This window comes from Callospermophilus lateralis, chromosome 16 (genome assembly GCF_048772815.1).
Source record: "Callospermophilus lateralis isolate mCalLat2 chromosome 16, mCalLat2.hap1, whole genome shotgun sequence".
NCBI classification, from domain to species: domain Eukaryota; kingdom Metazoa; phylum Chordata; class Mammalia; order Rodentia; family Sciuridae; genus Callospermophilus; species Callospermophilus lateralis.
This window is the reverse complement of record NC_135320.1, coordinates 84,399,723-84,424,077: the sequence shown is the minus strand read 5'-3', so window position 1 is coordinate 84,424,077 and position 24,355 is coordinate 84,399,723. Positions and strand designations below refer to the sequence as shown.

General features: G+C 46.8%; 1 protein-coding gene across 3 annotated transcripts in view; it reads left to right on the top strand.

Annotated features, from left to right (window-relative positions):
* The window catches only part of Zfat (zinc finger and AT-hook domain containing), a 175,787-nt gene that overhangs the window by 62,314 nt on the left and 89,118 nt on the right, over nucleotides 1-24,355 (top strand). For all 3 annotated transcript variants that reach the window (XM_076836095.1, XM_076836092.1, XM_076836094.1), the window contains 6 exons: nucleotides 921-1,106; nucleotides 2,768-2,918; nucleotides 8,068-9,524; nucleotides 10,332-10,564; nucleotides 19,481-19,568; nucleotides 21,202-21,351. In XM_076836095.1, the coding sequence (XP_076692210.1) occupies nucleotides 921-1,106; nucleotides 2,768-2,918; nucleotides 8,068-9,524; nucleotides 10,332-10,564; nucleotides 19,481-19,568; nucleotides 21,202-21,351 (2,265 nt within the window). The remainder of the gene's footprint in view (nucleotides 1-920; nucleotides 1,107-2,767; nucleotides 2,919-8,067; nucleotides 9,525-10,331; nucleotides 10,565-19,480; nucleotides 19,569-21,201; nucleotides 21,352-24,355) is intronic.

Below are 24,355 nucleotides of genomic sequence, written 5' to 3'. Positions count from 1 at the left end.
AGTCACCATCTGAACAGGGGCCCCTGGGAACAGGAGCCAGGCCTGTGCTCTGTCATTCAAGCCATTTCACAGCTTCTCTCACTCAGCTGTGTGACTGGGCTCCGTGATCATTGGAGGTTCACCCCCTGGCAAGCACCAAAGGAAGATCCCAGATTTCTCCTGGGCAGTCAAGCCTCCAAGACTTGGACTTACTCCCTTTACCAGATTTTTTTTTTTTTAATGCCCTTCTTCCTCATGAGTCAGAGCTCTGGAATGCTCCTTGTCTTTCCTTTCTTATCCTGGGGCACCCCCATTTCCTACCACACTGACTCCTTTGACACCACTCTCCTTTGACTCTGGGCTCTGATCGCTATACTCCCAACTGCCCGTCACTAAACTTGACTTTTATGCATAGCTGAGGGATGTTTCTCTAACACCCTTCTGACTTCGCAGATGGATTCTTCCTTTCTGTACCTTTCTGTTCCATTCAGTGCAGAGCAGACTGCTCTTGACTGCACCTTTTGCATGTGTATCTCTCCTGTTGGGCCACAAGGGCTGCCAGGGCAGGGTCCGCCTGCATCACTGTTTACACCCACCAGGCTGCATGCAGAGGCATTGGGCAGATAAGCCAGTAAGAGAGTGGCTTCTTTCTCAGACTGTGAGTGTTCAGTGCAGTGTTGTTTGTTATTGAATCTGAAGTCAGCTTCACCTGTCAGTGCACTCCTGTGCCTGCAGGTGGCCTGGGCTGGGTGCAGTGAACTGCATTGCACTGAAGGGATAACAAGCCAAGAGATGGTGCCTTGGGTGACACAGTGGTCTGCATGGCTCTGTGGGCCAAGGAGAGGCAGGGAGGTCCCATCTCCTTTACTGTCATCACCCCAGGAGTGACTCTGTCACTAATTTGGAAGGCTAGTTTATATATCTTGGCATTTTCTCCCTAGGTAATGAGTCGGATATTGAACTAGAAAAGAAGTATAAGGACGATGATCGAGAAAGGGGCCCGAAAAGACCTCGGGCGCAGAAAACAGAGAAGGTCCAGAAGATCTCAGGAAAGGAGGCGGGACAGCTTTCTGGAGCGAAGAAACCCATCATCAGTGTGGTTCTAACTGCTCACGAAGCCATTCCAGGTGCCCATGATGGGTGGGAATGGCAAAATGGGCTTTCAGCAGGACTGTCCCGGAGCAGCCTGTCAGGGTAGTCTGATTGGGAGTTCTGGCTCAAACCAGAACTGTGGTCTCGGGTGGTTCATTTGCCGATGGGGCTGTCATTTAGTCACCCATGAATTTGGGACAATGACAGACTTACTTCCTCCCCAGGACTGTGTGGGTAATGTGTGGAGTAGCAAAGGCTGCTGCCCACAGAGCGTCCGCCTGCCACAGTGTCTCTGGGTTGGCCTCTCTAGGAGCACTGGCTTGTGTGCCCCAGAGCCTCCACTGGAGGTCCCCTCCCTTACTACCAGCACCTGCCTCTTCCTGGGAAGCTGGCCTGGACAGACACTGCTGCTCCCCTGACCCCGGGAACTCTGCTTAACTATTTGTATTTTTAGTGGGTTCTCCAAATATTGTGTATTTCTAGAAATTTCTATTTTACATGAAATAACTGGTGGATATGCCATGCTATTTTTTAAAGTCTCTTCTAGGATGCGACATTTTAGACAAAAAGGGGCTTATAATAGTAGATTTCAAAGCATGATAATATTTTGATTTTTTTCCTATTTATTTGGAATGGTAGCTGTCAAAAAATTTACAAGATCAAGTTTAGGATTTTAAAAACAGCTACTGCCTTTTAAGTATCTATTTTCGTTTCCTTTTTTTAAGTATATTTTCAATGCTAATAGTAACTCACAATTTTAAGTGAAAACTCTGAATAAATATTTCACTGCAGAGTCAGGCAATCAGTACAGAATATACAATGTAAAATTAGGTGCCTAGAACTTTATGGAAAGTCACTTTGCCCAATTTCACTTCAGAACAGTATTATTCTGTTCTGAATGATTATTCTGTTCTGTTCTATTATTATAGGAGGGTTTTCTATTTCCAGTGGTTGCTAGAGAAAGTTTCCACAATTTTTCTCAAAATGTAGTGGCAATATTTTGAGCTTTTGACAGTAAGGTGAAAGTGTAATTAGTTCTCTTTGATATTCCAGAAACAATATCAAACAATATTGGAAACTTTTCTTAACAGCAGTTGACACCTCCCATCCCCCTGACACACAGGTCCATGTACTCAGGTCCATGCACACACACACTTGGTACACGTGTGAGGGTTCACTGCTATAAAAGTGGTCTTTGATCATTTCACATTATAAAATTGCAGAAGCAAAGGTGACCTTAGAGATTTTTCATTCTGAACTTTTCATATCATAATGATGGCATGGAAGGAGAATTCCAGAGATGTTAAGGTAATGTCGTATTTGGGACTGACCCCAGAGGGTGTAAATTCCTGTTTGTAGTCTCTTTTGTCTTTCCATGCTATCTCCTGCAGCCTGTGCTTAAAGCTCAACATGTGTGGCTCTGAATAAACCTGGCACATGACTGTATGTGATTGTAAGTAGAGATGTCCATCATGAGGACATTTAGATGGATTAGAAAACTTGCCCCTTCTCCCCTCACACACACATACACACACTTGCACACATGCCAGTTAAATGTGTCGGCTGGAAGACAGCTAGTGTGTTGCATAGGACTCCTGCAGTAAGGAGGTAGCCTTCCAGCAGCACTGCCTGTGCTGGGATGGGTCAGCCTTTTCTAGTGCCTCCCAGTCAGCAGTGTATTGTGCCTCCACCTCAGGTGCTACCAAGATCATTCCAGTGGAGGCGGGGCCTCCCGAAACAGGAGCAGCAAATCCCGATACCACTGCGGCAGATCTGGTGCCTCGGAGAGGGTACCAGGAATACGCCATTCAGCAGACCCCCTACGAGCAACCCATGAAGTCAAGCAGGTAAGTGTACTGATCTGTGTGACCCCAACTGGAGGGTAAGCATAAGTGACCTCCACGGAGCACTGGAAGGGTCAGTGTGTTTGTTCGTCTGCTGTCTGTTTACAAGCTTATTTGTGAAGGACGTTACCTTCTTGACGTGAGGAAAGAATTCACCCTCCCTCACAGCTCCTAGTATATATTGCCTCTGAAGTGCAAGGCAGAGCAGCTTGCTTTTGGAACTGAGCACCAACTGGCTTAATGAAGGTGGAGCATTTCACATCAAGCAAATGTGTTTAACCTTTATCAGGAAAGGTATACACATAGCCTGTCTTCTCTACTCCATGTATTGTAAACAGTCTTCATCCCCCTTTTCAGAAGTACTGCAAGCATGTTGTAAATGGTTCAGACATCCCATATAATGTGAATTCACGTAAACCATAGTTCCCTTTTCCTGATTTAATGACTTGGTAGTTTGGTTCATATGTCCATAATTTTATCATGATATATTAACACACGTTGCTTTAATTTTATTATGTTTTCAAACATGAAATACCAACTGTATTATTTTCAACTTCTAAAAGAACATACTGCACCATGAAAACCTTTCATTTTAAAAAATATTAAGAGCTGGAGATATAGCTCAGTGGTGGAGTTCCTGCCTGGCATTTGCAGGGCCCTGGGTTTGATCCCCAGCACTGCAAAAATTTGTGTTTGCTATCATGTGGGCCTGTTGTCATTTAAATAGCCAGTATTCGCTGTGATGGACAATGTAGTGATTAACGTTCTGAACCCTATTTTCCCATAATTCTAGGCTTCTTGTGGGATAAATTGATAGAAGTGAAATTGATGCATGGTAGGGTATTAGTTCTTCAAACATGAATCACCATTAGACACTATGCTCCCAGTGCACAGAGCAGTCAGTCTGCCCCTGTGTGAAGGAGTATGTTCCTTATGCCCTCCTCCTGGGGGTTTGTCTCAGCTGTGATATGTCCTTGCAGAAGTCCATCAGCAAAGTGACCACCAGAGTTCTGAAAACATTTTCCCAGATACAATTAAAGGCAAAGAGATGCCAGTTGCCAGTGTTTCCCTGTTTCTAGAAGAGGCAAAGTCAAAGCTTCTTGGGTAGAACTCAAGCCCAAAGACTGAACAACCCTATGGTGGCTCTAGACTCTTCACCCTGAGTTCAACTCAGCAAGCCATGTGTCTGTTAAATGCTAGGTACTGGCATGTGACAGAGTCTGACCCAGTCCCCATGCTGTGAACCTTGTGCTCTGTGCAGCTTGACACAGTCATTTGCTTTTGTTCATCTGTCACCCTGGCCTAAGTTGTCTGGTAGAATCTTAGTTCAGGGTGAGAATAAATGATGAGATGTGAGTGTGATGCCTGACACACATCACACCATTACACTGACACATCACATGGTGCCTGACACATGTCTCACCATTACACTATCACATCATGTGGTGAGCTCCATAATTTGTAGCCTCAGTCCTCTGTTGTTGTAAATGTGAACAACTGAAGTCTTTGATGGAGTTGTAAGAAGACTCATTCCCTTGACGAATCTATAATTGAATTAATCTCATGATTGTTCTCTGTCTCAGGGGGATTTGCTTAACCAATTATTGTCACAGTATTTCAAGGTCTGTTAGGAGGGCTTCAGCTGAATGACACCCTAGTAACAGGAGAATGTATTCAAAATTCCATCGATAGATTTAGGCCACATTCCTGTTATGTGTGTTGTTAACATTCATTGTGTACATTATAAAATAGTTAAGAAAGGCAGCTTTTTTTTTTCATGAGGACTCTGCTCTGTAAAATATAGATTAAGAATTCTAGGTTATATCATTTTTTTCCTTCTATACAGATTTATATAGATAATTTTCTAAGTCCAGAAAACTAAGGAAAGAGTAATTTGTCACTACCCAAAGACAGTTCATATTTTTGATGTATTCCCTATGGCCCTTTTCAGTATATTCATTTTATAAAATTGAGTTTGTGTTTTATGTGTGATTTTGTATTTGAAACTTAGTCACGTTACATTTTCCTTATTACTCAGATCCTTCCCACACATCTTGCTTCTCAGCTATATGCTATGACTTATTAAGGGTGTAGGACAGTCTGCTCAGCTCTGAACATGGAAGCCAGTGAGATGACTTTAAAATGCTCATCTGATTTGTTGTTACCTTGAAGGGTTCGCCTTGGTGTCAGGAGAACAGGCCTTTTCAGGCTGGCCCTGCCACCTCAGAGTCTCCTTCCCCACCGTCTCCTCCTGAAGGCACGTGAGCTTGGGCTGCCTGCTCCAGCCAGCTGACCGTTTTCACTCTCTGATCTCCCCTGTTGTACCTGTTGCCCTTCCCTGATGCATCCCCGCGTCCTGGCTTAGTTAGCTGCTGTTTGTTCTTTGGCTGTCTGCTCAGACGTGTCGTCTGCGGGGAGGCCTTCCCTGCCCCTCAGATCAGGTCATCTGCCTGAACAAGGTGCTGGAAGCGTCCTGCATTTTCCTTCCAGCAGGGAAGATCCCTGCTGCTGATGGTCCCACTGTGACTGGAAATCAGCAGGGTGAGCTCCCGAGAGCAGGGATGGGTTTGCCTTTGTTCCCTTTTGTATCTCTAGTGCCTGTTACCCTTTTCTAAATGAATGAATGAGTGAGAAAAAGAATGTGCAATGAAAGTAGTTCTGTAGGTTGATGCCTTCAAGCAGCTTTCTGTTCTTAAAGACTGTGGGAAATGGACAACAAGCAACTTCATCTGAAATGCTTTCTTTCAGAGAGATTCCCAGAGGTGGATCAACTGGGCTAAGGTATATGAACTTTTAAAGTTTCTTTCTAAATGCAGGGTGACATTAGCTCTCTCACTGAATAGGCAACATTGGAGTAAATTAATCTAGTAGAAATTATGTGGACTCTGCATCCCTGTGCATCTGCTCACAGTCATAGTGGTTTGTGATCAGAGTCAAAGGCCAGTTGCCTTGCGTCTTCTCTGCCAGGAACAGGGCACATAGGGCTTTGCTAGGTACTTGTCTAATAATACAGAAGCTCAGAAGATTCTCTTAAGACCATTTTGATCTTGTATTAGAGGAGGAAATGCTGTGATTTGTTTATTTAATTAACATTACAGGGATTTTTTTCTTTACTGTTCTTCATACCAATACAATGTATCACCTTCTGGATATCTTTGTCATTTGGGAAAGGTCCAAATTACTTTGCTTAAATATGCCCTGGGTCTAGGATGCAGGCGTACTAGGAACTTTCAAATTTGAATATTTAAATTACATCATTGAGTTGTGCCCACTGGTATTTATGGACTATAGTCCATTTAAATGGTGTTGATTCAGAGATGAGGTACGCTGTATTGATCAGACCTGGTTGTGTGGATAGTTTCACAAATGCAGACTTTACAGTTGTAGTAGGTAGAGCTGATGCTATCTGATCAATGGCTCTGCCTGATTACTGTTGTGTCACAGGTCCTTCTTGACTCACTGGACACACCACTGGGAGGAGCAGTGACAGCTACAGAGGAAGTCCTACCTGCTTCTTTGGTCTCCTCTGCCTGTTCCCGTCTCTGGTGCTACTGAAGTACTTTTGGTGACTGTCATGTGCTGCTATTTCGACAGCAGTGAAACTCATACAGGAGCCTTCTCTGTGTGCAGGATCCCTGGGGATGCTGCTCTGCATCAGTCATTTCAGGCAGCAGAGGGAGAGGATGAGTGGGCAGGCTCTAGAAGCAGGTAGTCTGCCTGTGTTCAGATCGCTTACCAGTTTTAAAATGTTGGGCAAACGCTCACTTTCCTTATCTGTAAAATGGGCATGATAGTTAGGATGGAATAGTCGGAGCACAGTTGGCCATGTTAGAGGTCCTCAATAATCATTAGCTGCTGCTCTATCTTGTTTAGCGTTTGTGTTGCCACATTGAAGGGTACAGGCTCTACGAGGCACACAATGCTTTTATTTTCTACCACATGCAAAAACTGACAGTGTCTGTCACACATTGGCAGGTGTTAATCACTGGCAGTCATTTGTTTCAATGTATATGAGTTTAATAAATGACAATGTGTTTTCCCATCTGAGGTCTAAACCAGCCATGATGGAGGAAAAGGACAGAGTCTGATGTCAGCTCTGCCCATGACCGCCGGGGACTGATCTTTCTAGCTGTGCTGCAGTGTGAGGCAGCCTGCTGCTCACACCTGCAAGCCAAGCCACTGCTGGCCCTGTGTGCAGATGCCTCCCAGGCTGAGCACCTGCTGTCTGTACAGCCAGGCCCCTCCTCCAGAGAGGGAGAGGTGAGCTTAGCTAGAGAATTCTAGGACTTGTTCCAAATTCTTCTTCTCTTGGAAGAAGCAAAGACCTGGAAAAAGGCCTGGGGTTTTTCCCTAATGAGTGGCCCTTACACGGAAACTTGCAAAATGGGAATGAGGTCATCCCAACAGTAAGTGGAATGAACAGGCAGTTCTGGATTTATCAAAACAGCAGAACAAGTGAGCGTGGGGGCACAAGCCTATAATCCTAGTGACTCAGGAAGCTGAGGCAGGAGGATGGCAAGGTTGAGACTAGCCTCAGCGACTTAGTGAGGCCCTAAGCAATTTATCAAGACACTTCTCAAAATAAAAAAGTAAAAAGGGCTGGGGCTGTGATTCAGTGGTAAAGTGCCCCGGTTCAATCTCTAGTATCCAAAACAAACAAACCCAAAACCAGCTGAACAAACTAGTTGTATTTAGTCTCATGGAGACTGAATTTATCCCAGTAAGACTGGTTCTGTTAAAAAATCCCAGAATGTGAATAGATCAGCTCTTGAACACACGATTGCTATCGTGAGTGACACATCTCACATCCCTCTGCCTTCTTTCTTATTTTTCAAGACTTTTCTTTCAGCAACTTTTTCCCAGCTACCTTCGTCCACATTAGAGGTCTCTCTCCTTTTACCCTGCATACATACCTCTCAGTACTTGCCACCCTGTCCACAGCGTTGTCTGGCCTATCTTCTCTTTCCCTAGACTGAGCTCCTTCAGGACCAGGACCTGCTCTTCCATCTGGTCTGTGACTGGCCAGCTGTTCTTCCAGTGCTATTTGTTGAGTGAATGATGCTTTCATCCGTCCTCCACCTCACTGAGTTCACTACTAAGCATTTGGTATTTGCTTACTGAGGAAAGTAACTGTGCTGTCTTCTGTCTCTAGGCTAGGTCCCACCCAGCTGAAAATCTTCACTTGTGAGTACTGCAACAAGGTCTTCAAGTTCAAGCACTCATTACAGGCCCACCTGAGGATCCACACCAACGAGAAGCCGTACAAGTGCCCCCAGTGCAGCTATGCCAGCGCCATCAAGGCTAACCTCAACGTGCACCTGCGCAAGCACACCGGGGAGAAGTTTGCTTGTGATTACTGCTCTTTCACTTGCCTCAGCAAGGGCCACCTCAAGGTGCACATCGAGCGGGTGCACAAGAAGATCAAGCAGCACTGCCGTTTCTGCAAGAAGAAGTACTCCGATGTCAAGAACCTCATCAAGCACATCCGGGACACACATGATCCACAGGACAAAAAGGTCAAGGAGGCCTTGGATGAGCTCCGCCTGATGACAAGGGAAGGCAAGCGGCAGCTGCTGTATGATTGCCACATCTGTGAGCGCAAATTCAAGAACGAGCTGGACCGGGATCGCCACATGCTGGTCCATGGTGACAAGTGGCCCTTTGCTTGTGAGCTTTGTGGCCATGGGGCCACCAAGTACCAGGCTCTGGAGCTGCATGTCAGGAAGCACCCCTTTGTGTACGTCTGTGCCATCTGCCTCAAGAAGTTCGTCAGCTCGATCAGGCTGCGCTCCCACATCAAAGAGGTGCACGGGCCAGCCCAGGAAGCCTTGGTTTTCACCAGCTCCATCAACCAGAGTTTCTGCCTCCTGGAACCCGGGGGGGACATCCAACAGGAAGCCTTGGCAGACCAGCTGCAGCTCGTGGAGGAGGAGTGTGTGTGCCAGGGGATGGATGTGCTCAAGGAGGAGACCTGTCCTGAGGCTGCTCAGCAGGACGAGGGGCAAAAGGAACTGGAAGTCCCTGTTCAGATGCCTGACTCGGCTGTGCCCTTGGCCACCACTCAGGTGGAAAGTACTGCCCTGTCTCCCTGTGAACTGGAAACCACCGTGGTCACATCAGATTTGCATTCTCTGGCTGTGGTTTCAGATGATTTTTTGTTGAAAAATGATGCCTCCTCTACTGAGGCTGCTGCTGCTGCTGCTGCTGAGACAACCCTGGATCCCCAGCATGGAGGCTCAGCCCAGACTCAGGGGCAAGACATCACACTATTGCTGCCCAAGGCCAAAAATGTAGGACCCACTCAGGAGACCGAGAGTGCTGAGAGCCCACCAAGCGAGGGCCAGAAGGCAGCTGTACTTCCAGCCAGTGAACCAGATCCTAGCAGATGTCTCAGGTCAAACCCTGCTGAGGCTGCAGACCTCCTTCCTCAGGCGGCCGATAGTCAGGACATCATGTGTTGTCCTGACTCTTGCAAACCTGCCTCTGAGCACCGGCCTGGCAGCACTGCATTCATGAAGGTGTTGGACAGTTTGCAGAAGAAGCAAATGAACACCGGCTTGTGTGAGAGGATCCGGAAGGTTTATGGAGACCTGGAGTGTGAATACTGTGGTAAGGAAAGGCCGCACCGGGCGTGTGCCAAGTAAAGCTCTCTTTCCCAGCAGCCCTGCCCATGCCCAGGATTCTGTTACCTCGGCTCTACTTGAGCTCATGTCTCTGTGCAAAGAACAACTCTTAAATGAGCCACCCTCCTCCATGGTAGATAGGAACAGGTGACCCTGTGTTGCAGGTAGCAGTTGGCATCTTTGGAGGCAGCCAAGATGACTGCACAGTTGACCGTGCTGGTTTGGTCACGTGCACATGCTGAGGGTTACACACAGCCTCTGTCAGCACTCTGCCTAAGAAGAATCTTTCTTCTGGTATGTGACAGGTGTCAAGTTGAGCTGTGAGTTGTGACCACTTCTAGGTGAGCAGAGAGAGGGTATGAAAACGGCTGCAGCTCTTGGTAGAGGGGCCCCGAACGGCACCCTTCCAGTGCACAGTGAAAGCACTGGGTCTCTTGGGAGTTGGGATGCAGGGAGTGGGGAGCCCAGCTCCACACCCGGTGTCCCGGGACTGCCAGTGGGGTTGGTTTAGAGCCTCCTCCGGTTGTGCATGTACAGCATAATGTCTGGTCCTCAAGGAACATTTCTTTCCCTTCCCCATCCCTGACAACATGCACAAGGTGATAGAACCTTAATGTGTGCAGTCTGCCACTGTTGAAAAGTAATTTCCAGACAGAATTGTGGTGGAAATCATGAAGGGTGACCTGGACAAGCACGCAAGGGAGAGATCTAGTATTAAAAAATAATAATGATTTTTAAAAAATTCAAATTCAGTATAAAAGAAACTTGTTCTCATGTGAAAATATTTTTTTAGGCAAACTTTTTTGGTACCAAGTGCATTTTGACATGCATGTCCGCACCCACACCCGGGAACATCTGTATTATTGCTCCCAGTGTCATTATTCTTCCATCACCAAAAACTGCCTTAAACGCCATGTAATTCAGAAACACAGTAACATCTTGCTGAAGTGTCCCACTGACGGCTGTGACTACTCGACTCCAGATAAATATAAGCTACAGGCACATCTTAAAGTTCACACAGAGCTGGTAAGTAGCACGCCCGAGTGGCAGCCCTGTCTCCCCTGGGTGCTGATTGCTTTCTCAGACTGATGCATATGGAAGTGTCCCCGCTGCAGGCCACCCACATGTGGACGTCCAGTTCTGAAAGCAGAGAGGGCCTTCCCCTCCCAGCTCTTCCTTAACGGAAGGCACCACCAGACTGCTTTCACAGCCAGGAGTCACTAATATTTTGAAAAAAAATGATTAGAATGAACAAATTGCTTTCTGTGCAAATTTGTCAGCATCTGAGAAACGTCCCCAGAAGAAAGATCTACAGAATAGAAATAAAGCAAGGATTTCTGAAATGACATTTTGAAGAGTTACCAGCAATGGGGATGATGATAATAGCTGCCACTGAATGTTGTTGGGAGATTAAATTAGATAACAGATTAAATTAGATGATTGCACTAGGAGTATTGGGCACATTTAAGAACACAGAGAATGCTAGTGAGGACTGTTGTCATGTTCTTGTGTTATTTGTCGTAAAGCACTCATAGTGTCCGTGAATCACTTTTATTAAAAAAAAGTGATGTGTTAATTTGAGGTGCTGTCGGTATTCACAGTGGCAGTATTGGTTTAATTCTCTGGTGGAAGATCATGTAATAATGAATGAATGCTTATTTTTGTAAATTTCAACTTGACTCAAGAGGCTAACACCTGAGAGTGATCTGAGCTGTCATAGAGTAGGCACACCTGGCCCCAGGGGTGGTTGTGTTTTAACTGCATGTTGTTTACTGGCACAGATAGCACAAGATGAGGCTTCAGAAATTTGGTGTGCTGCCATGGCTTTGTGGCATAAAAACTACTAACCCCCTGGCATTTCGTCACTAAGGGTGAAGTCAAGGTGTTTGGGTACAGTGGATTTTGAGGCTGAATGCTGGCTTCCAATATTGTCTCCAGCATGCTCACAGGCTCTGTGGCTTTGGACAGATCACCTGACCTTTCTGAGATCTTTTCACAGCAATTTGTGTGAAACACAAAAATCTATTTTATATGCATGCACACACGTTTACATACATGCTTCCATATAAACTCAGGTACATATATACACATTTATATGCAGATGTGTTTACATACCCCCTCCCCATGTGCACATAGATGTTGTGGAGCTCTCCTGTGGATACTGGGAGGTTGTGTGGAATACTCTAGGTAAAAGAGGTGGGCGTGGTGCTGGCCATGTGGTTGGCTGTGTGTGGCTTCTGCTTGGCATCCGGCACTTCCTGGTTCACAGTTTTTTTTCTTCCTTGTTTGTCTCTCCGCTCATCCTCCCCACTCCTCCTCCTCATCTCCTCGCCACCTCTGAGCAGGCATCAAGCATCAAGGCATGTACTTTGTAATTTTTTATGGAATTACTGCCTGTTTGACGTTGCTTCCAGTTCCCTGTTAGGGCAAGAAGAACAGAGGTGGCAGAGTTCACTAAAGTGCCTTTGCTGCACAGTCTTCTGTGGTTGAGAGAGAGAGAAGCTGGTGTGAGAGCAGCTTCTTGGGAGAAGACCTGTGGGTAGTGGTTGAAAGCAGGAAACACACTGCTGGGCGTTAACCCTGGTACCCCATTTCCCATGGGGTCCCATCACCTTTCTGTGCCTCAGTTTACCCATGCTCAGCTGAGGATGAAGTGAGGGACGTTTGTCAGTTTCTTCTAACAGTGCCTGGCCTGGATAAGCACTGTTGACTGTAGCACCCTGGATTTCCAGGCTTTGAGCCTTAGGCTGTGTGAATGACAGCTGGGGCCAATTGTGGATGAACTTGGCCGGCTGGGCTGCCTCGTTTATTCCGCACTCAGGTTTTGCTCCCATGCCAGGTGTGTTCCAGGAGGCTCCTGGTCTAACCCAGCTATCTTTTTGCTCCATGTTGTTGCTCAGCTTCTTGCCACACTGGGGGCCTGCAGTCAGCAGGGGAGTGTTGGAAACATCCCCGAGGTCATTGGCTTGAGTCAAAAGCCTCCATTCCTCTTGACACTGGCATTTCTCTTTCTGTGGGTTTGAATCTTCCTTCTAAGTGCTTATCTCATCAATAGGAGGTGAAGGCACCTGGGGAGGTAGGTGCTGTTTGCATCCCGTGCGCTATTTACTTAGTCATCTCCAGGAGCAGAGGATTATTCACCACTTGGGCAGCTCAGGAGTCTTCTTATCTACACTCTCCTTCCTGCCCCGCATTGTACCCATTGTGTTGGCCAATCATCCTCTGCCACATGGTTCTCGGTGGGTTTTCTGCCACTCTGTCATTTGGAGGAGCAGGTGGAGGTAGGCTTTGTCCTTGGAGGGTAGAGGCTGTGTGGGTGCTTTCTGTGCTGCTGCGTGGCCCACACTGTGTTAGTGAAGGTGTCTGCGCGTTGCTCATGGAGAGGTGCAGGCCTGAGCACGTGACCTGGCCAGCCTGTGAGAGCCATGCTGTCCTGCCTGTCTTCAGCATGCACGTTTCCTTAGCAGTGTTACAGTGTGATTTCCTCCTTGGCCACACTGACATTTGCAAGTCTTACAAAGGAGACCTGTTCAGAGATGAACAGCTGCTGCTCCTTCTGAAGCAAGAGGTCATCATCTCCAGCTGGGACTCCAAGTACGGGTAAGGTGGGTCCCTGCCTCTAGGCACTCTTCCTGTTGTTGGGGAGAAGCGATCAGTGAGGGCAGTAGGCAGTGGTGTGAGCCAGGTCACCAGAGTGCCTCATGCCCTGTGCCCTCCAGGGAGGGCCTGCAAGGAGGATTCTGAAGTTGATGAGCAGATCTGGGTCAGGCAAGAGGATGTGGGGGCCAGGGCCCAGGAGACTCCCTGGCACAAGCCCAGGGAAAGCTTTTTGATTCTATGCCACGTGTGTGCTGTTGCTGCTATGCTGGGAGCATGATTTATGAAAAAAGGTACCAGTATTTTGAGTTTAGACAACACTTGTCTTCTGAGCCTGTAAAATGAAGCCACGGGTTCCATGGGCAAGCCGGCACTGGGAAGTCTTCTGCTTCCCTGAATGTGGATGCATTTGATCTGATAGTGAAGCTGCTCTCTCCAGATGTTTTACGAGGAATTCAGGGTCTGCAAGGAAAGTTACCAGGAATTTTTTTTGTGGTAACAGTTTTATTGAGATATAATTCACATGCCATACAGTTTGCTCATTTAAATGTGAAATTCAGTAGCTTTTATTGTATCCATAATTATGTGACTATCAGCGCAATTAATTTTAGAACACATTTATCATCCCATGAAGAAGCCCATTTCCATTAGCTCTCGTCACTCACTGAGCCCCTACTTTCCATCTCTTGATTTGCCTGTTATGGACATTTCTGCCTGAGCTGCGGTCTTCTGTGATTGTGTCTTTCATCTTGTCATCGGTAGTGTAGCATGTGTTCACACTATGCTCCTTGTCATAGCTGGATGACTTTGTATTGTGTGGATGCTCTGCACTGTGCTGAGTTTGAGGGACACTTGAAGCTGTATTTCTGGTGGTAACGTCACAGGATGGAGCTCCCAACTATAGACTATCCTTAAAAACATTTTCAAAAATTTGAAAACTGTAAGAAGAAACTGTGCCCCATCCTTGTTCAGCAGTGTTGTCTTCACGGCCCTTCATTGCCCCTGTTCTTGTCGGGAGTGGTGTCATCATTGCCGTGATGCCGATGAACTTAGGGATGTAGGTCACAGAACAGGGTGGCAGCTCCAGTTCTGTACCCTTTTGCAGACGTCTTCATTTTTCTGAGCTCTGTTTCCCTTCTCCAGAAAGTGGAGTGACACCTCCCTGCTTTCTGAGATGGGGGAACGTGTGAGAAGTGAAAGAGCCTAAGGATGTCCTCGTGGTGGAGCTGGGGTTCCCACCACGGCAGCATCTGGCTGGGTTAGGGAGTGGCACTGTTAATCGGGAAAGCGTGGGGACTGGAGCTTTCTTCCTTTACCCATGCCCTGGCCATGGGAGTGGGTCTTGCTATAATTCTGGCTGGGATTTTCCATATTAGCTTCAGCTTTTACTGCTTTGAGCTCAGATTTCCATGCAGAGCAAAAACTAAAGCCATTTAAAATAGCAGCCCTCTTACCCTTTAAAGGGCCTATATCTAGGTCCATTCCTGTTGCATTAGGATGCTGGGATAACTTGGCAAATTGCCAGTTCTGTGACTCTGCCCATTCTTTCTTAGCTAAAGATATATGTAATGATTGAAAAGAGTGTGCACATCTAGCATCGCTTCTTCCCACCACTTCCTCTTTTCCATTAGGAAGTCTGTGGTGTCAGTTCTTAATCAAAGATATGCAGTCATCTTGGTATCCATGGGGATTGGTTCTAGGTTTCTCATGATGCCAAAATCCAACGATGCTCAAGGTCCTTACATAGATTAGTATAGTATTTATGCATAACCTCCCAGGTATTTCAGATTGTTCCTAGAATTCTTATAATATCTAATACAAAGTAAATGCCATTTGAACAGTTGTTATACTGTTGACTAGGGAATAATAACAAGAAAAAGTACAGATTTTTCTTCCCAGTATTTTGGATTCACAGTTTGTCGAATCCACAGATGAGAAACCTATGAATATGTGGGGCTGGCTGTATCGGCATCAAGGAAATTTGGGGACCTAGTCAAGGAAGTTAGTCGATGACATTTCCAGAGCAAATTCTTTTTTTTTTTTTTTTTTTTTAATAGCATTGTATAAACTCTGTAACAGAGGAGACTTCAGAAAACACAATTTTAGGAGAAGGAGAGGGGGCTTTGGGTTCTAATATGCTGAAGTTCAGATCTCATATCCATCTCTGTGATTTTGGGCCAGTTGCTTATCTCCCCCGAGCCTCAGTTTTCTCATCTGTAAAATGGGGATAAGGTCCTTTCTCCTATTTCTCAGAGTTGTGAGGATTAAATTAGAAAATAAGTCCAGAACACCCAGGTCATCGTTCTTTCAGAGGAAAGATCCATGGGTCATGATCCATGAGAAGCTTGTGAAATCCATTTAGTATGGCATGGCTAGCTATTTTAAAAACAAAATAGGATGGAATAGAACTCCTTAGCAGTGTTCACCCATTGCCAGGGCGAGGGCTTCTTTCTGGGGCCTGGGTTTAAGGTTAAGCATTCCTCTGTGGGTGCGTACAGTGTGCTGGCCGTGCTGTCAAGTGGGTGACCTCCAGGGGGTCCTGTTTTAGAAGTCTGTGGCTTACAATCCATGGGGATTGGTTCTGACCTCCGTGATGTAATCAGTGACCTCCTGAGTCTCAGTCCAGCGGGGGCAATTGTTAGAGTGCAATTCTTGGGCTCTCACTTTCGTTACAATTTGAGGGGCACTCTGGGATTCTGTCAAAGCAGTTCCTCCTAACAGAAGTGTGAAACAGCAGGGAGCCGGGCTTATGGTGTGTGACATGACACTTTATTCCCTGTGCCTTGGACTTTCTCTGTTTTTTGTTAGGAAAAAAAAAAAAAAACACCTGTTTGTTTATTTTTATTGGTACACTATAATTATACATAATGGAGGGATTCATTATGCCATATTCACATGTGCACATTCATAGCAAAACCCAGAGAAAATAGAGGAAGCTCCCTTTGATGTCTTTCTGGAAATAAACAGGTACTTCTGGTCAGTATGTATTTTTATCGAATAGAGGAAACCATTATTTAAAGTGATTGAACATGGTGTTCTTCTTTTTCAAGAGCTGCAAGAATGTGGTCTTGTCTTATTAGATCACAAAGCAAGCTGGTTTCTCTGTGGTCCTGTTGGGGCATTTCGTCTACTGTGCAAGAGGCCTTAGGCGACCAGAGCTTGAATGTAGACTATCTGTATTTTAGCAAGAGCTGAGATTAGCACTGAAGGTGTATGTCGTGGCGAAACAGGACTGTCACCAGTGGAAACTAAAATCTTCTGCCACAGTCCTCAGTCAGGTGCTTCTAACTTGATCAAACCCACACAACCTAAGCGCTGCATTTCCTGGGCCTCCTCCCTTCCTGCTGATTGGTGGGTTCTGAGTATGGGTGTGTCTCTCTAGTGAGCTAGTGTGCCCTGGGTTTCACACCTTCATCCCTGGCACATAACGGGGCCCTGTAACCTTTGAGGAATGAGTGAGTGAGGCTCTAGAGGTAAGTAAACCCCATGACCACAGAATTTATTTGTGAGAAGTTGTTAGTGTGAAATTCCCTGCCTGTGTTTCGGTGACTTGATATTGGGTATTTCATAGGGCCACTTACTCATGCATGGGTTACATACGTGGTGTGGAGGTTCAGTTTGATATTGTCACTCAGTGCTGGTTTTCAGTCCTTTGGGGCCCAAGCCACCTGCCTCAAGGAGCTCCGAGTAGTGACTGGGCTGTGCACCTTGGACCTGAGACTGGCTCTGTACCACTTGCCATGCTGTGGCTCATGCTGGCACCCCACTTCTTTCAGAGGGTCCTGATTGCTTTGAAGGTGCCTCCATCTGAACACACAGACTCCAAGGCCTGGGCTCTTTCGAATTCATATGACCTGACCTCTCTCCCACTCCCCAGCCCCTGCCAGGAGTTCTTTAAACCACAGCTCTTTTTAAATTTGCTGTGTGTGTTTGGGCTTCATCTCCAGGAAGAAACTGATATTTTGAAATTGAAGTAAATGGGTTCCAAGAGTCCACCCTTTTCCCAACTCCCTCCAACGCTGTCTGTGTCCTTCTGGCAGTCTTCAAAGGCATCACAAAAGAGGAGTCCTTATAAGCTCTAAGATAAATTGCTTTCAGACTATCAGGGATTAAAAGAAGAAAATCAAATAGCAAGGGCCCCAGGAGACCAGTGTGAACTCCTTCAAAGCCCTTCTGAACACTTACATCAGCCCTGATAATGAGGGTGCTCAGGGGCCGGCCACTAGGGTGGTGGGGCCTCCTCCAGGATGATGCAGGGAGGGCTCAGTGCATCTTTCTAGCATGGCACTGTGAGCACAAGGTCGAGGGCAGTGCAGGACAGTGACAGGAGTACACCGAGAAGCTTGACGTAGCCTGGTGTTGCAGTAGGATCTGTGGTTGGCCAGAGAGCTGAGGGTGGGTCCTTGGGAATTGCCTGGACTCAGAGATGTGGGCTTGGCAGGCATTTCTGGGTCCCAGTGTTTGGTGGGAAATGTGTTCAGACTGTTCTGAGAGACTTTTATTCTGTTTCTTAATTCAACATCCCCTTTCCTATGTGTGCTCTGGGGAACACCAGTCTCAGGAGATATTGTGGAATAGCACAGAGAACCAATCCACAGAGGAGTTTGGGGGTACTCATTTAGATACCCCTCTCAGAGAGATATCTGGGGTATATTAGCCCAAAGTAAGGTCAGCATCTTGTGCCAAGTTGCAGGATGACATGCAGAAATGTAGTATGTGAGCCGAGATGGATGAATACCCCACTTGCTCTGTATGTTCTTGACATCCTTGGGACCCCATGAGTGAGACATTGTTTTTATTGCCATTTAATAGAGGATGAAACAGAGGCACTGGAAAGTCAACTCCCTTGCAAGTTCCCATCTCTTAAGGGGGAATCTCAGGGGCTCTGAGACCTGAGTCTGTGCCTCTGATCACAGCCTCACAAGAGCACTCTGGAGGCCAGAGGCCTGGTTTGGATTTCCATCCCTGCCCTTTGTGGTGGCATGACCTTGGGCACGTTCTTGTGTGTGTGGTGTGGTGCTGGTGGTATGTGGGTATGGCATGGGCTGTGGGCATGCCTTCCCTTCACCGAGGCACTTACGGGGTACTGAGTTCCCAGGTGGGAATTCTGCCGCCAGCCCTCGTGTGAGCATGGACTGTTCCCAGGTCCAGAGTGTGTCTTTAACCAAGGGCTTCTGTGAGTCTTGCCTTCGGGTTTCCTTCATCTGCATGCAGAGGTCCTTCCCACCAGGCTTTGGCTGTCCGGAAGACATGGGCTTGGGAGGTGTGTCAGAGGAGCCCACACTGGGTGGCTTACACAGCAGGCATCTGTGGTCTCAGACTGAAAGTCTAGGGTCAGCATGTCAGCTGGTCGCTTCCTTCTGAGGACTGTGAGGGAGCATCTGCCTGGGACTCTGTCCTGGCCTCAATGTCCTTGGCCTGTGGGTGCCTCAACCTGAAATTCTCCCTGAATTTGTATATAAATTTCTTCTTTTTATAAGGATGCTAGTCATGTTGGATTATGGCCCACCTTGGCAACCTCATTTTACCTGGGTCACTTCTGTAGGGACCTTTTTTCCCAAGAAGGTCACATTCTATTGGAGGTCAGGACTCCATTGCAGTAATTTTGTGGGGACCTCAGTTTAACTCATAACACTGACTCTTCTGGAGAAAACTGATGTGAAGTAGCTCTCAAGTGAGCTCTCGAGACAGGGAGACGAGCAAAGTATATGGTGGGGTCATCCTGAGAGCTGCTTCTGGTTGGGTGTGTAACACTGGTGGTCACGGTTGACCAAACTGCCACTGGTGCAGAATGAACTCGTTTCCTGCATCCTTGCGGGAACATGGTCTTGGAGTGGCAAGAGGCCTCCTGCGGGGACACCTGGACACTCCTATTCTAACACCTGACCCTTCTCTCAGACTTTGGCTTCAACTTCTCCATCTATAACATGAACATGAGCAGCTCTTTCCTTTGTGGTTGCTCTGAACCTCAGTATAGTGACTCACATGAACCCCTGCAGAGCACACAGCGATCCCGGGGAGTGCAGTCTGCTGCTGGGTTGTGGAGTAGCACTGGTCCAGGTGTCAGAACTGTGGCTTGACCCCAGCCCCAGGACTATGGCTTCTAAGGCCCTTCCTGAGACAGAGCTGATTCCCAGCCCCTCCACTGAGCTCTCTGGGCTGTGCAGAGCCCAGTGGAGGAGTTAAGGTCTTGGAAGAGTGCACTATGTGTCTAGTTTTGACAAGACTGCCGCTGCTGATGGTGGAGGTGTGGTCGTGGTGGTAGTGACGATGATGATGGTGGTGGTGATGGTGGAAGTTACTTTTCTACAGATGGCCAATTGGTTGTGTTCTCTTTCTATTAAGGACAAAAGGAGTTATTCTTGTCCTGTGTGTGAAAAGTCTTTTTCAGAAGATCGATTGATAAAGTCACACATCAAGACCAACCATCCTGGTAAGGTTATGGTTTTTGGAGTGGAAGATTAATTTTAAAATGCTTATGTTTATTTTAAAACTCAGCATTTTGCATTAACTGTGCTATGTGGGAATGAAGAGGGATGAAGACATGCTAAATTCGAGGGAAGCAATCATTCGTATTTGAAGCTGGGATAGCTATGTAGCTGTTTCATTTTTTGCTCTCATCTGGTCTTTAGCTCTGCCTTCCACCACCCCTGGTGGTTTCAGTGACCCCTCTCCCCTTTCCATGGGTCTCCTCAGCTTCAGCTCTGACCTAGATCCTTCCTTATGCCTGGCCCTTGTCCTAAGTTGGTGTTATCCAAAGTGGTGGTGCATAAGTGGCATTGGCCCCACCAGGCTGAGAGGCTTCCCTGACTTGGAGTGACAGTGTGGACTTCTCACCCCATACTGCTCAGACATGTGACCCATGACCACCTGGGCATCCACATGAGGAATTTGCCCTCTCTTGCCTGGTTAATTCCTGTTCATTGTCCTCCCTCAAAGCCCTATCCTCTGGGAGGCTCTTGTGGTCACTCCGCCTGCTGACCCTGTGGTGTGCTGGCCGCTTGTTCTGTCCCTGTCCCTCCCGGGATCTTGAGGTGGGGCTTCCCCCTACACATGCAGGGCCAGGGAGAGCAGATGCCAGCCTCTGCACTGTGTAAATGTGTGACAGACAGGACATGTGGCTCTCTGCGTCCTTGCCTCTTTCCTCTTTTCCCATCTGCCCTGGCATAAAGGAACCGACTCGCTGATTGTGAATGACAAGACACGGAGGCAGATAAATAAGGGAAGGGCAGTAAACACCTCTGTTTGAATGGACTGCCTGAGCCCTCATCAGTGTCACAGCACGTGGGCCACCTGATGCTGTGAAGGCCCAGTTTTGTCCTTCACTTGGTAACCTGTGTCTTAAGTGACCAGTGGCCTAATGTGAGCCAAAGGTAGTCATGTAAAATTTCCAGCCTTTGAAGAGAGGGGAAACATTCTTTCTTCATTATTTTAAACTTTATTATGGAAAACCTCAAATTTGAAAGTACACTGAAGAAGTTAAGGACCCCACGTATCCATGACAGCTTCCACAAGCATCTGCATTTTGCAGATTCTCTGTTTGTGTATCTACCTTGTAAACTTTTTTTTTAAGAATATGCCATTTCCCCATGAAAACTTCATGAATCATATCATACTAAGTCAGAGTTTTCTCAACCTAACCCCTGTGTCACCATGAAAAGCAAAATTAACAGTGAGTCCTTCTTTCTACTTGTATTTGCTCATCTAGTCTTAAGTGGCAGGCACTTTTGTTTAGTGATTACGTCACTTGCCTGTGGCCCCCCAGCCTTCCCACCTCAACCTTTTCTCCATGCTATTGATTTCTGAGAGAAACTCAGTTTCTTTGTAGAGACTGTGTTATGTTCACATTCATCTGGTTATTGCTTTGGATTTTTCTTCACTCCTTGTGTTTTATGGTCAACAGATGTTGTATCTGAAGCTTTATCAGATTCTGATTTAGCTTTTTAGACAAAAATGCTATCTCATGACACCATGAGGCATGTCCTGACTTGTGCCTGCAGGGGTAGGTGCTGCTACCCTGGGCCGAGGGCCTTCCTCTCCCTGACTGCTGTCTACTTCTGTTTCAGAGGTCTCCATGAACACCATTTCCGAGGTTCTTGGGAGGAGGGTCCAGCTGAAGGGGCTCATTGGAAAGAGAGCTATGAAGTGCCCGTATTGTGATTTCTACTTCATGAAGAATGGCTCAGACCTTCAGCGTCATATTTGGGCTCATGAAGGTAAACAATTGTCTTTCCATATGGAGCAGCCATTCAGTTTTGTGCTTCCATGATTCACTCTGGGAGTCTATGGGGAGGAAGCCCTGTCTTCACGTTCCTACGGTCGGGCTTTCTTTAGCTTAGAGAGCTGTGTCTACCAGCTAGCTGAGATCATTGATGGCATCATTACCTGATCATTTGCAGTGAGCAGAGGTTGCACTTCTTCCTAACTCTGGGTACAGTTGTACTGAGCTAAATCGCCATGCCTCCCCTGCCAGAAAGCAGGTGCTAGATGCAGGACACTGCCTTATTCACAGCAGTGGCTTGGTGCCTGCCATGGTGCATTGCCATAGCGGGCATGAAGAACTGTTGTGTTGTTACAAGTGAACGGAACAGAGGCAGCGATGGCTGCAGGCATGTGGATTGCTGCCAGTCATGTCATGGGGAGAGATTCTGAAGGTGGGAGTGCCAAGTGGAGATGAAGTCATGCAGAGAGGATGTGGGCTGTGCTCGGGGCTTGTCTGTGGGAAGCACCTGGAGCTGAGCCACTCTCTGGGATTAGAGGAAGTTGGAGGTTGAGGTTCTATTAGAGACTAAGGATGAGGCAGGAGTGAGGGCCAGGAGGAGACCCTCTAGACTTTAGCAGTAGCCCCTTGCCTGCCTGTTAGGAGCCTGAAATGTGGCAGGGGGAGAACAAGACTAAAGAGGGGCTGAAGGATGAGGTATTTTCTGCAGTGTGGGATAAAAATGACCTATTGTAAGCCCCCGGGGGAACTGTTAGGAAGGGAGAGGCCAACAGTCCAGGAAAGAGAAGCATAGCTGGTGGTGGAGGAGCCTGGAGGAGCCAGAGGCTTGGAGACCAGAGGCCAAGGCTGGGAGGTCCTTTTTCATTTATTGGCATTTACTGATGCTTGTGGGCTGCCAGGCAGTGTGCTCAGTGCTTTGCTCGCACTATTGGACTCAGTACTTGCAGTAACCTTAGAGACAGGTACCGTGGGAATATAAATCACAGGGATTTGGAGCAATGAGGTCTTGGTGTAAAACCTTCAGTAGAGGCTTCTTGCATTGGAGCTGGAGACCTGGGATGCTACCGCACCCCCGTGGTATGTGCTTTGATGTGTATTTACCATTTGGGAGAAATCTAATATTTTAAGCAACTTTAGAATTCTGATAAAGTTTCAGAAAACCAAGGACTTCTGCTTTTCATTGGAAAGTCCTGATATTATTATTTTTTGCTTGTCTGACTATGTCTATAGTGATGAAACCTTGTAGGAAAAAAGTCTATTTGTGCACACTGCAGTACTTGATTCCATGAAATTGATCCCTACATGATAACTATTCATTCTCTCTGTTCCCTCTCAAAATGAAACATGGAATAAGAAAAATAGAAATAACAACCAAGTAAATAAAAGAGGAAAACATTGAAAATACCAAGAAAAATAAAGAAAACATGGGAAGTAGCTCTAGTAATTAACTATGTGTAGCCATGTTTTTATACACATAACATTTATTGATCGGAGGATCTGTGATTTGTTCAGGGTTTCATTGTGGTTGAGTGATGCACTGGGACTATCCCCACAGCTGTTCTAAACACTGGCTCCTGCGGGTAAGAGCAAAGGAGCATGGAGGGGGCAGTATCTGGTCCCTCCCAGTGGGGCTGCCTCACGGGGAAGCTAGAGGTCTTCACAGCCAGGCTGGCCACTTCAGCTGCACCTCTTCCTTGACCACACGTGACATGAGGCTGTAGAGGTACATAGCCATCCAGGCACAGCTGGGCACTGGGAGGGTGAAGAGTCTCTGAGCAGCAGTGTGGCTCCCCTCACTCCTCTCAAGATGAAGAACAGAAGTTAGGTCTTTGTCCTCTTAGGACTGCGAGAGAGCCTCTGTCTGCATTCCTGAGCTCTTTAACCTTTTAGAAGAACACTTGGTTAAATAGTACCTGAATATAATTCAACTCTTCTCACATTTATGAAGTGTATTCTTCTTGTGTGGACTCCTCCTTGGTGATGATACTGCTGATCTGTCCATAGCTGCGACTGGTGTTTGAGAGCCTGGTCAGGGTACTGGATCAGCATGTGATCCAGAAAGACTGCTCACCAGGCTGGGACCAGGCTGCAGCCTGTTCTCATGCAGGTGTATTAGAAGTGAACTGCCCAGAACACAGGCCAGCAGCCAGAGGTTCCTTGGGAGGTGGTTGATGGTCTTATCGCTTTCAAACATGATGTCCATAATCTAAGCATTAGTTCAAGGTCATGCAGCTTATTATGGTTGTGGTTAGATTATTACTGTTATCTCCAGAACCCCAGCCCCATGATGGGCTTTGGTGGACTGTGAAGTATGCTAGTCCCATAAGTGTCTCTGCCCCTGGACACATCCCACAGCCTCTTTAAAGCCTCCATTTTCTCAACTCCAAAGTCATAGATGTTATGGACAATGGGTGAAAATGTCTGGCCTGCCAAGCATTACCCTGTGATTAGGGCTAGGGAACCCACTCTCTCTGACCCTTGTAAAATATTACCTGTGCTGTAATGGCTGTTTACTTGTCTGCATCTCCCTCTGGACAGCTGGGGCAGGGACCAAGCCTTCTCAGTTTCAAGATTAGCCCTCAGTGGTTAGTGTAAAAGTGGGTCCCCTATAGATATTTGTTGAATGAAGGAATAGTTTGATGCTAGGTGCTCCTACAGTTTGAGTCATTGGCCCCAAAATGGTGTTATAAAGCTGTTAATCCTATGAATTAATGTATGTTTTCACATTCGATTTTGAGTGCCCAATCACATTGATTTTTGCAAAGGCCCTTGGGGTCCTTGATTTTGTTCATTTTAACTCAGTTCAATTGAATTTAATGACTGTCTGCTCTGTAAGTTGCTCAGAGTTTCTGTCCCCTGGGATTTCCCAGACTACGGGGCAATGCAGATGTGAATAGCTTTCAGTATTGTGCTGTGAACATTCTAGCAGTAGGCTTATAGGATTTGGGAACCCTGACAGGTGGGAAATCTATGTGAGAAGGTCAGAGAAGGCAGCAGGG